The following is a 14,059-nucleotide window of genomic DNA, read 5'->3' as shown; positions in this document are numbered from 1 at the left end:
AAGAATATCATCCAGTGGAGCATATATAAGTTAAGAAGAAGCGGACCCAAAATAGAGCCCTGAGGTACACTCAAAAAAATAACTCTTTGAACGAACATCATAAAATCATGGAAAGGATTTCCACATTATTTCAGCATTATGCAATTCTGTTATTCCAATTTAATGTACTTACGCTGGGTCAACTTAATTTATTAAGGTTGAGTCAACTTATGTACTATGGTTGGGCACATCTTAATTTAATAGTGTCAGCCCAACTAATTTGCAATGTTTTGGAAAATAAATAAAAAGCAATACATAAATTGTTTTCATATACATTGATTTTTACAATTAATTCTTCGTTTAATTTTGTGATTTACATAACTTTTGTGATGTTCTGTGTTAGAAATCTAGATGTGATACTGGATTCATCCTAAATTGCCTTAGCCAAAAACATTGTAAAGCCTAAATTGATCATAAGTGACGATGGTTTTACAATCAACATAGGCTTACAATGCTTTTGGGAAATACAACCCAGAGCACTACCGCAGTGATTACTTTCTTATTAAATTAATTTGAAAGTTTGTTAGCAGTTCTCAACCAAAGCACAAGTGCAACACTTCACCACAATGGTAACCCTAAAACTATTAATTAACAGAAACTTTTAAATACCAACATAATAGAACAGTAAAAAAAAAGTCTTTCCATTTTCTCATCTTCCTAAAAACTGCTTAAAATAATACTTTATTTCAACATTTACACTCCTAGTTCAGCCCCTTTGCAAAGCATGATGGGAAGTGAAAATCCTGTTAACGCATTTCTTCATTAATGCGTTAACAAATGAGACCTTAATGTAAAGTGTCACCAAAAAGCACTTTTCTGTTCGTTAGAGTTTAGTTTCAGCAGACAACACTGACGAGTCCGTGTGTTTGTTTCATGATCGTTTATTGAACTCTCGTTACAGTAATACAGCGGTGTAGACGAATACTGGGACGGTTTATATTGTAACGCTGTTCCGTGGCCAAGCAATACAAACGCTTTTTGTCATACATATATACTTTCCCCAGGAGAAATCAAAAGAACAAGAACCTCCCTTTGCCAAGGAGGAGAGGAGAAACAGTGAACATTTGTGCATCAGGATCAGGAGGAACAAAACAAGCTGAAGGAGGGAAAAAATTACAAGACTGCAAAGCTACTTCTGGGCATAGAAAAATAAAATCTTTCAGAGTATGTGACATTCTTTACACAACTCTACATTAAACTTTACACACAATTAATCTTGACCTAATATGCCTGATAATGTCTAGTAATTTGTCTGGACTTCCAACATTATACATCATTACAGTTTTATAATAATCTGCATCTAAAATGTGTAAAAATAGAGTCTCTAACACTCGTATCAAAACACTACTGAGCTGTTGTTGGTCTGTAATGCCCTTAATGCTTCTTCACGGTGGACGTAAACTCAGTACAAAAGCGTGTTTGTATAAAACTCTTTGGGTTGTCTGATTGATTTGTATTGTAAGGCTTTACGGCTTCACGGTCTGTACATGAAGTTCAGCGGCGTGAGATATGATTAGAGACTGAACACTGAACCAAACATCATTGACACGTTTCATGAAAATAAGAAAATAAATCTATTCACAGTTTGAGCTTTTGGTGAGCTAATATTATTTATTCAGTGAAATCTCGTAACTAAAGACTTTATTTCAAAAGATTAAAAAACAAGTCAGGGCCCAAATTTGCCACACACAAAATGAACGAAACATTTTCACAGTTGAACTTCTATAATCTATATATTAGGTTTCATTTTTCACAAGTGCTGGTAAAGACGGGAATCACTCAATGTATTGCTTCTGTTTGATTGTCAAAACGTCATTTTAGACTCATGTAACGTGACTTAATTCAACGGACGGATCGGACAGCATTAAACTCGGATGTCATTCGTCAGATAACTGAGGATGATTCAATGACAGATCCTGATACCATAGTAAACATTTTCAGACGGGTGTCCTCATCGCTCTTAACCGTGTTTACTCTGTTTTGTTTTTAATAAAAAGGAATGTCTCATAAATATGTAAAATATGCCAATGGAAAGAAAAGGTTGAAATAAATACATCAAAAGAGAAAGATCCAAACATTATAAAAACAACTAAAGCTAACGAATGTTCAAAATAACAGAAGTGGCAGTAGCTAATAATTATAATAATCATGCAAAACAGACTTTGGGGAAAGATATTCGCAAAATATGAAAGTCATCTTTTTTTGTTTTGTTTTAAATAAAAAAAAAATGATCTTTTGACCACCAGAGAATAAAAGGCTTGATTGTGCTAAATACAGTTCAATTCTCCAGTGATTATGAAGAGTTGAGATTTTATGGGTTTTTTTCTGAAAATACTCTTACATAAAGTGTAAAAACCAAATGTTTGCGCTTTCTAAATAAATTAATGACATGGGGAAGGAACAGGAAAGCTCTCAAAAGTGTGACTACCGTAAGCTCAAGGTGCAAAGTGTGAATTTATATTTACAATAGCACGAGAGAGTACACGTGATAGCCTATACTAGTGTGATGCATTAATACGTGTTTTTCCCACACCACAAATGTGCAGACAAAATGTTGTATATTTACAAAAGGGTGGTACGGACGTCCCTGCTTGAATCCAATTGGGTTTGGAGCGTCTTTCTGTTTCCAGTAATCAAAACATTCTTCCTCAGAATCCATAGTCAAAACAATTCAAGTTTTGATGGGCCTTGATAAAACAGTATTAAAACACTATGCTCTTGATTTCAGCCAGAATCCTGACTGCTTACATCATCTTTACTGAAGTGATACCGGCCCGTTCCTGTGGAGGCTTGTTTCCGCCACGGAATAACAAAATAAAAAAGGTAATTGAGACTTTTTATCTCACAATTCTGACTCTTTTCTTAGAACTGAGTGTCTCAATTCAGACTTTATAACTTGCAGTTGCGATTTTATATCACAATTCAGAGAAAAAAGTCAGAATATTGAGATATAAATTTGCAATTCAGACTTTTTAAAATTGCAATTCCGAGTTAATATCTTGCGATTCTTGTATTATTTTCTGACACGGAATAACAAACTAAAAAAGGTAATTGCATCTTTTTAGCTCTTGATTTTTCTCCTCAGAATTGCAAGTTTATGTCACAATCACGTGTTGACATCAATCAATTCTGACTTTTTTTCTTAGAATTGCAAGAAGAAGTCAGAAATTTGAGATAAAGTGTCACAATTACTTATTTTGTTTACTCCGTGGTGGAAACAAGCTTCCATCCGTTCCTCCTCACCAGTGATCCAAGTGCAGATCCATGGCAGAGTTCAAGCTGATGTCGGTGACGTCGAGGAACTCCGTGTTGAAGATGCTCGGTCCGGTGGGAGGCAGGCCGTTATGGAATGCCGTGGCGGAGCTGGGCGGAGTCAGATCCAACCACTCCATGGTTTCCCATGGCGACTCTGTGAACGTCATTCCGAGTCCTTGGCTCTCGGCGGCGACCGCTGCGATCTTTCCGGCCGTGGGCGATACGGGCGTGTCCATCATCAGTTTGTCGTTGAAGCCTTCGGCTGCCTCGTCCGAGCGTCCGTCCTCACCGCTCATCTTCAGGAGCGCCGCGTCCGCTTGCGTCCGGCTCAGCAGCGCCTCCAGATGACCGTCTCCATGCTCGTAGGGAAGCAGCGAGGGCGACATGTGACTGTAGTGTCTGTGGAACTTCGACGAAACTGTAAGGTGAGGCACAACTTTGGTTACAGGAGGCCTCTCTTCTTTGGCGTTAGCTGGCATTTCTTTAAAAAGAAGGAGGAGGACATCACAGCACAAACAGCGACTTAACACCAGTCACAAATAGCGTCGGCGGGCCTCATGAGAGTTTCAAATTACATATTTGAGTGTGAAAATGATGGGATGAAAAATATCTCAGGCACTGCACTTGTATGAGAGACTCACCTCCGCTCTCGATGAGGACATCCAGAAGCTCATCCATCTGCTGGCTGCGCACCATCTGCTGCAACAACAACACAGAGCGATCCGGTCGGGTTAGTGTTCCACGCTTTCAACAGATCTGTCAGATGTTCAGTGCCTGCTTTATGGAAGCTTGTTTCCCCTCACTATTCTGAGTTTATATCTAAACTTGGAAGTGTGAGAAATAAAGTCAGAATTGCGAGAAAAAAAAGTCAGAATTGCGAGAAAAAAACAGACTTGTGTGAAAAAAGTCAGAATTATGAGAAATAAAGTCAGAAGAATTACAATAAATAGTAAGAATTACAAGAAATAAATTCAGAATTGTGAGAAATAAAATCAGAATTACAAGAAATAGAATTACGAGAAATAAATTCAGAATTGTGAGAAATAATGTCAGAATTGCAAGAAATAGTCAGAATTGTGAGAAATAAAGTCAGAATTACAAGAAATAAAGTCAGAACTACAAGAAATAGTCACAATTGTGAGAAATAAAGTCAGAATTACAAGAAATAGTCAGAATTACAAGAAATAAAGTCAGAACTACAAGAAATAAAGTCAGAATTATAATAGTCAGAATTACAAGAAATAAAGTCAGAACTGCAAGAAATAAAGTCACAATTGTGAGAAATAAAGTCAGAATTACAAGAAATAAAGTCAGAACTATAAGAAATAGTCACAATTACAAGAAATAAAGTCAGAATTGCAAGAAATAAAGTCAAAATTGTGAGAAATAAAGTCAGAATTACAAGAAATAAAGTCAGAATTACAGGAAATAAAGTCAGAACTGCAAGAAATAAAGTAACAATTGTGAGAAATAAAGTCAGAATTACAAGAAATAAAGTCAGAACTATAAGAAATAGTCACAATTAGAAGAAATAAAGTCAGAATTGCAAGAAATAACGTCACAATTGCGAGAAATAAAGTCAGAATTACAAGAAATAAAGTCAGAACTATAAGAAATAGTCACAATTACAAGAAATAAAGTCAGAATTGCAAGAAATAAAGTCACAATTGTGAGAAATAAAGTCAGAATTACAAGAAATAAAGTCAGAATTGCAAGAAATAGTCAGAATTGTGAGAAATAAAGTCAGAATTATGAAATATAAACTCAGAATTATGAGGAATAAAGTTGGAATTGTGAGAAATAAAGTCAGAATTGCGAGAAATAAAGTCAGACCTGCGAGATAAAAAAGTCACAATTTAATTTTAAAGATGTTTTAAAGTCAGAACTGCAAGAAATAAAGTCAGAACTGCAAGAAATAAAGTCAGAACGACAAGAAATAAAGTCAGAATTGCAAGAAATAAAGTCAGAACTACAAGAAATAAAGTCAAAATTGCAAGAAATAAAGTCAGAACTACAAGAAATAGTCAGAATTATAATAGTTAGAATTACAAGAAATAAAGTCAGAACTGCAAGAAATAAAGTCACAATTGTGAGAAATAAAGTCAGAATTACAAGAAATAAAGTCAGAACTATAAGAAATAGTCACAATTACAAGAAATAAAGTCAGAATTGCAAGAAATAAAGTCAAAATTGTGAGAAATAAAGTCAGAATTACAAGAAATAAAGTCAGAATTACAGGAAATAAAGTCAGAACTGCAAGAAATAAAGTAACAATTGTGAGAAATAAAGTCAGAATTACAAGAAATAAAGTCAGAACTATAAGAAATAGTCACAATTAGAAGAAATAAAGTCAGAATTGCAAGAAATAACGTCACAATTGCGAGAAATAAAGTCAGAATTACAAGAAATAAAGTCAGAACTATAAGAAATAGTCACAATTACAAGAAATAAAGTCAGAATTGCAAGAAATAAAGTCACAATTGTGAGAAATAAAGTCAGAATTACAAGAAATAAAGTCAGAATTGCAAGAAATAGTCAGAATTGTGAGAAATAAAGTCAGAATTATGAAATATAAACTCAGAATTATGAGGAATAAAGTTGGAATTGTGAGAAATAAAGTCAGAATTGCGAGAAATAAAGTCAGACCTGCGAGATAAAAAAGTCACAATTTAATTTTAAAGATGTTTTAAAGTCAGAACTGCAAGAAATAAAGTCAGAACTGCAAGAAATAAAGTCAGAACGACAAGAAATAAAGTCAGAATTGCAAGAAATAAAGTCAGAACTACAAGAAATAAAGTCAAAATTGCAAGAAATAAAGTCAGAATTGCAAGAAATAAAGTTAGAATTACAATAAAATAAATTCAGAATTGTGAGAAATAAAGTCAGAATTACAAAAAATAAAGTCAGAACTACAGGAAATAGTCACAATTGTGAGAAATAAAGTCAGAACTGCAAGAAATAAAGTCAGAACGACAAGAAATAAAGTCAGAATTGCAAGAAATAAAGTCAGAATTACAAGAAATAAAGTCCGAACTGCAAGAAATAAAGTCAGAACGGCAAGAAATAAAGTCGGAACTGCAAGAAATAAAGTCAGAATTGCAAGAAATAAAGTCAGAATTGCAAGAAATAAAGTAAAAATTGTGAGAAATAAAGTCAGAATTACAAGAAATAAAGTCAGAATTACAAGAAATAAAGTCAGAACTGCAAGAAATAAAGTCACAATTGCGAGAAATAAAATCAGAATTACAAGAAATAAAGTCAGAACTATAAGAAATAGTCACAATTAGAAGAAATAAAGTCAGAATTGCAAGAAATAAAGTCACAATTGCGAGAAATAAAGTCAGAGAACTGCAAGAAATAAAGGTTAAAAGAAATAAAGTCAGAATTACAAGAAATAAAGTCAGATTTGCAAGAAATAAAGTCACAATTGTGAGAAATAAAATCAGAATTACAAGAAATAAAGTCAGAACTATAAGAAAGTCACAATTACAAGAAATAAAGTCAGAATTGCAAGAATTAAAGTCACAATTGCGAGAAATAAAGTCAGAATTACAAGAAATAAAGTCAGAACTGCAAGAAATAAAGTCACAATTGTGAGAAATAAAGTCAGAATTACAAGAAATAAAGTCAGAACTATAAGAAATAGTCACAATTACAAGAAATAAAGTCAGAATTGCAAGAAATAATGTCACAATTGCGAGAAATAAAGTCAGAACTGCAAGAAATAAAGTCAGAATTACAAGAAATAAAGTCAGAACTGCAAGAAATAGTCAGAATTACAAGAAATAAAGTCAGAATTGCAAGAAATAAAGTCAGAACTATAAGAAATAGTCACAATTGTGAGAAATAAAGTCACAATTGCGAGAAATAAAGTCAGAGAACTGCAAGAAATAAAGGTTAAAAGAAATAAAGTCAGAATTACAAGAAATAAAGTCAGATTTGCAAGAAATAAAGTCACAATTGTGAGAAATAAAATCAGAATTACAATAAAGTCAGAACTATAAGAAAGTCACAATTACAAGAAATAAAGTCAAAATTGCAAGAATTAAAGTCAGAACTATAAGAAATAGTCACAATTACAAGAAATAAAGTCAGAATGGCAAGAAATAACGTCACAATTGTGAGAAATAAAGTCAGAATTACAAGAAATAAAGTCAGAACTGCAAGAAATAAAGTCAGAATTACAAGAAATAAAGTCAGAACTGCAAGAAATAAAGTCAGAATTACAAGAAATAAAGTCAGAATTGCAAGAAATAAGTCACAATTGCAAGAAATAAAGTCACAATTGTGAGAAATAAAGTTAGAACTATAAGAAATAGTCACAATTACAAGAAATAAAGTCACAATTGCAAGAAATAAAGTCACAATTGTGAGAAATAAAGTCAGAATTACAAGAAATAAAGTCGGAATTGCAAGAAATAGTCAGAATTGTGAGAAATAAAGTCAGAATTATGAAATATAAACTCGGAATTATGAGAAATAAAGTTGGAATTGCGAGAAATAAAGTCAGACCTGCGAGATAAAAAGGTCACATTTTAATTTTAAAGATGTTTTAAAGTCAGAATTGCAAGAAATAAAGTCAGAATTACAAGAAATAAAGTCCGAACTGCAAGAAATAGAGTCAGAATTGCAAGAAATAAAGTCAGAACTGCAAGAAATAAAGTCAGAACTGCAAGAAATAAAGTCAGAATTGCAAGAAATAAAGTCAGACCTGCCAGATAAAAAGTCGCAATTTCATTTTAAAGATGTTTTATCCTGTGGCGGAAACAAGCTTCCATATGCTTTTGAAAACATTAAATATATAAACAGAAAAGAGGCAGATTTTTGAATGGAAGTGTTGTTGTTACGCTCAGACTTGTTGGCGAATGTTTAGGGCAGAAATAAACTACAGCAGAGTTTCTCAAACACAGTGAAGCGCAGCACTGAGTTCATGTACTCTGCCGTTTTCAGTGTCTCAGAGCTTCACCCCTCAGTAAACGCTGAGAACTCCATCTCTACATGTGTTCGCCAGGTTCACTTTATTTACACATTCACATCATTGCATTTTTGTGGGCAGAAGTTTACAGCATTTCACTCCAAAATAAAAGCTTGGTGATTTGAAAGGTTAAAAGCTCAGGGTTCAAACGTTTGTAAGCGAAAAATTAAAGGCATAAATATAAGTACTGTAACTTGTACTGTAAAATAAAAATGAATAATTGATGATTATAATAATAATTTTTATTTTACACTACATCAATTATTCATTTTTATTTTACAGTACAATTGTAATTTACAGCAGTAATTTATTTAAAGTTACATTAAAGATTACATTTAAAACTAAAATAATAATAATAATAAAACGATTATTAATTTGACTGGGTTCCAAAAACACTGGTGTGAATGTAAATGTAACTAAAACAAGAGGTTTGAGTGCACTTTAAAATCCAGCTACAGACAAACACTAACTGATTAAATATTTGATCAATTTACTTGCATGTCATGTGACCATTAACCCACATCAGAGAACCGTGAACATGCAAATGTGTCATCGAAATATTGAAAAACTAACTTTAAGTCTCACTGGGACTTCAGGTAAGTAGTTTAATCATTCGTGCAGGACTGTAAAGCGTCAGAGGAAAGCTCTAGAGACGCAGCAGAAGCTCTTGATGGCAGCGTGAGAGCGGTGCGAGAGGACAGCAGCGAGACAGAAGCCAGAAACCCAGCTGATCCGGGGCCGCTTTACCTGTTTCACAGCATCCTCATAACACGGGGGCCGTTTACTGACGGATGCAGGAGAATCTGAACTACAGAAGACAGTGCTGGATGTGGGAGACTTGGGCTCGAGGTGCCGGGGAGAGTGAGATAGAGCCTCCTATATGAGGAGACAGGGCCAAACGTTACACAGGAGCGAGAGGGACACGAGACAGAAGAACACGCTCTCTGATGTGTGTGTGTGTGTGTGTGTGTGTGTGTGTGTGTGTGTGCGGCGGCGGCATCGAAGCTTGTTTGGGAAATCTAGCATACGATCTTCCTCAGGAGGATGGTGTAAACTCTGACCCAATGACAATCAACAGATTTAACATCAGTGTGTGTGAGAATCTTGACCAATTCAAAGATGTGTAAAAAAACATCTTTTGATCGAGACTCAGTGTTGCAGGAGGTGCAGAACAGAATATGTGACGCTTTGTGAGTGAGATGAATTAGTAGTTGAATTAGACATACTTTCTGCTGCATGCTGGCGCTCTTGGTCTTGGCCGATCCTCTGGGGTTCAGGCTGTTCTCTGATGGACTGGTGTAGAGCGGCTGCAGGCTCCTCTGGTCAGACGGATACGAGCAGCTGACCGACTGTGCCACGCTCTTCTGCTGTATCTGTGACAGAGATATTTCAGCAGTCAGTCACAAATATATGTCTGTGATCAGAGCTCAACTCTTTCCCCGCCGCTGACAGAATTTTCCGGCTTTTCATGTATTCAGTATTACAGAATCTCTGGATCAAAACACATGCAAAAAAGAGCAAAAACAAGCGATATAAGCATTGCTTATGCACGGTGTGATATTGAAGAACAAAAATGATTTTCTTAGATTTTTGTTTAAAATGTTGCTTTTTAAAGAAACTAGAACACTTGAATGCATGAAGCTGGATTTTTTTTTTTTTTTACTAAACTAATAACTTTTTTCCTTCAAACTTGAATACATGTGAAAGTATACCTGTTCAAAATAAGAAAATAATTTTAAAGAAATAAATTCACAATTATATATATAAGTGCTGTCAAATCGCACGTTTGTTTACATAATGTGTGTACTGTATATGTATTATGTATATAAATACACACATGTATATATTTAACAAAAATATATTTATATATATATATATATATATATATATATATATATATATATATATAATGTGATTAATAGTTTGACAGCACTAATATATATATATATATATATATATATATATATATATATGTATATATATATATATGTATATATATTTGATATAGACAAAAATACGAGCGATTGACTCTTTACACTGCAAAAATGGGGTCAGAAAAATCATTTTGTTTTCATTTTGAATTAAGCTTATTTTTCTGACCCTATTGGCAGATATTTGTTCTTGTTTTCAGCAAAAACTCAATTTTTATAGAATTTCAGTAAACAAGATTTAATATGTTTTGCTTCTCCAGGAAATATATCTTGATTTAAAGGGATAGTTCACCCAAAAATGAAAACGATCCCATAATTTACTCACCCTCAAGCCATCCTAGGTGTATATGACACCGACGTCTTTCCGACGAACACGATATCCTGCCTCTTCCAAGCTTTATAATGGGAATGAAAGGGGGGCCGTGAGATTTTGAAGCCAAAAAAAGTGCAGCCAATCATCATTAAAGCCATCCACATGGCTCCAAGGGGTTAATAAAGGCCTTCTGAACTAAAGTGATGCGTTTTTGTAAGAAAACTATCCATATTTAAAACATTATCAACTATAAGCTGTGTGGATTATTTTTATGATGGATGGATGCGCTTTTTTGGGCTTCAAAATCTCGAGCCCCATTCACTCCCATTATAAAGCTTGGAAGAGCCAGAATATGTTTAAATATATCTCCGATTCGTCTGAAAAAGGAAAGTCATGTACACCTAGGATGGCTTGAGGTTGAGTAAATCACAAGGTAATTGTCATTTTTGGGTGACCTATCCCTTTAAGAATGTTTAGATATTTGTGCTGGAAAACCAGACGAAATCATCATTTTTGCAGTGTTTATACATGAGTGTAAAAGTAAAACATGCTGTATTCGAGTCACTGTAAGCATGTTTAATGTGAATAATGAACAGATGCACCTGCATGTTGCGTGCGGGTCTGTGTGCGCAGCCGTCTCTCAGCAGGTACGGCTGGACGGGCGACGAGGGCTGAGGGCTGCCGGAGGGTTTGGTGACGGGCGAGTCTTGCGGAGAGCACTGAGGGCTGAGGAAGGCGGACAGGCCGGCGGGGCTCGCGGACGGCGGCAGCTCGAGGCAGTGCGGCGCAGCCTGCAGCTCGCAGTGACCCACGCAGCCGCCTTTCATCTGCTTGGAAGACAGCGGGCAGCTGGAGGCCACGTGCTCTTGCTTGACCGACACGCCGTAGAACTGCTGCATCTGGGCCGGAGGCTGAAGGTGCATCATGTGCTGCGGCGGAGCGGGATAGTCGCGCTTCCTCTTGTGCAGCTGCATGCGCAGCTCCTCCACCTGCCTCTGCTCCTGGTGCAGCTTCCACGTCAGCTCCTCGATCACCTTCTGCTTCTCCACCAGCATCTTGTCCTTCTCCGCGTCGAGTCCCAGACCGTCGTCCGGTGAGGGCTGCAGGCCGAACTGCGGAGACGACATGGTGACGTCGCTGAAGCTGTCGGGCAGAGAGCCACTGACGGAGAGGTCGGACGAGGCCGGCGAGATGGGCGGCGTGGAGCCGCTGCTGCAGAAGGGGTAGAAGCCGGCCCCGTGAGACGCCGGGGACTGATAGGACGACAGCGATCCGGTGGGCGTCACGGGGAACGTGGCGGTGCTGACGTCTCCGGAGCCGGACGGAGAAGCGCAGCTGGAGTCTTTAAAGGGCCGCAGTCGTTCGATGAGCGCCGTCTTGGTGCCCGACACGGGCAGGCCGCGGATCCGCAGTTGCTGCCGCAGCTCGGACACCTGTGAGCACGAGAAACACGGTGCGTTTCAGGCTTTCTTAAGAGAACTGCTTTTTAAGGCAAGAAACGTGAATTACTTACTAAAAGACACTTAATATTCAGTAGTAATATAATCAAATTGACTGCATGAGAACAAAACTCGACACAGTTATTGAACTGAATTGATCTGAATAATGACACTATTGTCTTTTAAGAGCTTGGAATCTGAATTTGTCTCATATTTAATGAAGTTTGCCTCATTGATTCTGATATTTTCCTGGTTATTACTCAACTATTGTTTAAAAATGTCTATATGTCTGGATTAAAATGAACCCAAAATATGTTGGAAATTAAAAATCAGACACACAATTACTAGAGGAAACAATAATAATCTAAAGGTGAACATTTACTAATAATTTAATAAATGTTTAGTTTAATTATTATTCATTAAACATATTAATAAATGTCAATTTCCAACATATTTTGGGTTCATTTTAAGCAAGAAATACAGTAATTTTTAAACAATAGTTGAGTTAAATGAAACTACCCAGCAGGTTGGGCAAACATTTAACCCAATTTTTGGGTTAAAACAACCCAATCAAAAACAACCCAATCACTGGGTTAAAACAACCTAATCGCTGGATTAAAGCAACCTAATCGCAAACAATCCAATCGCTGGGTTAAAACAACCCAAACGCTGGGTTAAAACAACCTAATGGCTAGGTTAAAACAACCCAATCGCTGGGTTAAAACAACCTAATGGCTGGGTTAAAACAACCCAAACGCTGGGTTAAAACAACCCAAACGCTGGGTTAAAAGAACCCAATCTCTGGGTTAAAACAACCCAATCGCTGGATTAAAACAACCTAATGGCTAGGTTAAAACAACCCAATCGCTGGGTTAAAACAACTTAATGGCTGGGTTAAAACAATCCAATCACAAACAACCCAATCACTGGGTTAAAACAACCCAAACGCTGGGTTAAAACAACCTAATCGCTGGATTAAAACAACCTAATTGCAAACAACCCAATCGCTGGGTTAAAACAACTTAATGGCTGGGTTAAAACAATCCAATCACAAACAACCCAATCACTGGGTTAAAACAACCCAAATGCTGGGTTAAAACAACCTATTGGCTGGGTTAAAACAACCCAATCACAAACAACCCAATCACTGGGTTAAAACAACCCAAACGCTGGGTTAAAACAACCCAATCGCTGGGTTAAAACACCCTAATCGCTGGATTAAAACAACCTAATTGCAAACAACCCAATCGCTGGGTTAAAACAACCCAAAGGCTGGGGTAAAACAACCCAAATGCTGGGTTAAAACAACCCAATCGCTGGGTTAAAACAACCCAATCACTGGGTTAAAACAACCTAATGGCTGAGTTAAAACAACCCAATCGCTGGGTTAAAACAACCCAATCGCTGGGTTAAAACAACCCAATCGCTGGGTTAAAACAACCTAATGGCTAGGTTAAAACAACCCAATCGCTGGGTTAAAACAACTTAATGGCTGGGTTAAAACAACCCAATCACAAACAACCCAATCACTGGGTTAAAACAACCCAAACGCTGGGTTAAAACAACCTAATCGCTGGATTAAAACAACCTAATTGCAAACAACCCAATCGCTGAGTTAAAACAACCTAATGGCTATCTTAAAACAACCCAATCGCTGGGTTAAAACAGCCCAATCGCAAACAACCCAATCACTGGGTTAAAACAACCCAAACGCTGGGTTAAAACAACCTAATCGCTGGATTAAAACAACCTAATTGCAAACAACCCAATCTCTGGGTTAAAACAACCCAATCGCTGGGTTAAAACAACCTAGTGGCTATCTTAAAACAACCCAATCGCTGGGTTAAAACAACCTAATTGCAAACAACCCAATCTCTGGGTTAAAACAACCCAATCGCTGGGTTAAAACAACCTAGTGGCTATCTTAAAACAACCCAATCGCTGGGTTAAAACAACCTAATGGCTCAGTTAAAACAACCCAATCGCTGGGTTAAAACAACCTAATAGCTGGGTTAAAACAACCCAATCGCTGGGTTAAAACAACCTAATCGCAAACAATCCAATCACTGGGTTAAAACAACCCAATCGCTGGGTTAAAACAACCTAG

The 14,059-nt window shown here is 36.5% G+C and overlaps 1 protein-coding gene across 17 annotated transcripts in view; it reads right to left on the bottom strand.

Annotated features, from left to right (window-relative positions):
• Positions 1–889: 889 nt before the first annotated feature.
• The window catches only part of myocd (myocardin), a 122,539-nt gene continuing 109,369 nt past the window's right edge, over positions 890–14,059 (bottom strand). For 5 of the 17 annotated variants that reach the window (XM_067369497.1, XM_067369501.1, XM_067369499.1 and 2 more), the window contains 5 exons: positions 11,116–11,946; positions 9,496–9,642; positions 9,017–9,145; positions 3,936–3,993; positions 890–3,775 (listed from right to left, as the gene is read on the bottom strand). In XM_067369497.1, the coding sequence (XP_067225598.1) occupies positions 3,279–3,775; positions 3,936–3,993; positions 9,017–9,145; positions 9,496–9,642; positions 11,116–11,946 (1,662 nt within the window). In that variant the 3' untranslated portion in view covers positions 890–3,278. The remainder of the gene's footprint in view (positions 3,776–3,935; positions 3,994–9,016; positions 9,146–9,495; positions 9,643–11,115; positions 11,947–14,059) is intronic. The other 12 variants (XM_067369509.1, XM_067369512.1, XM_067369506.1 and 9 more) reach the window with 8 other exon arrangements.

Source organism: Chanodichthys erythropterus, chromosome 19 (genome assembly GCF_024489055.1).
Source record: "Chanodichthys erythropterus isolate Z2021 chromosome 19, ASM2448905v1, whole genome shotgun sequence".
Taxonomy (NCBI): domain Eukaryota; kingdom Metazoa; phylum Chordata; class Actinopteri; order Cypriniformes; family Xenocyprididae; genus Chanodichthys; species Chanodichthys erythropterus.
Note: the sequence above shows the minus strand (reverse complement) of the source record. Positions and strands in the feature narration are given on the sequence as shown.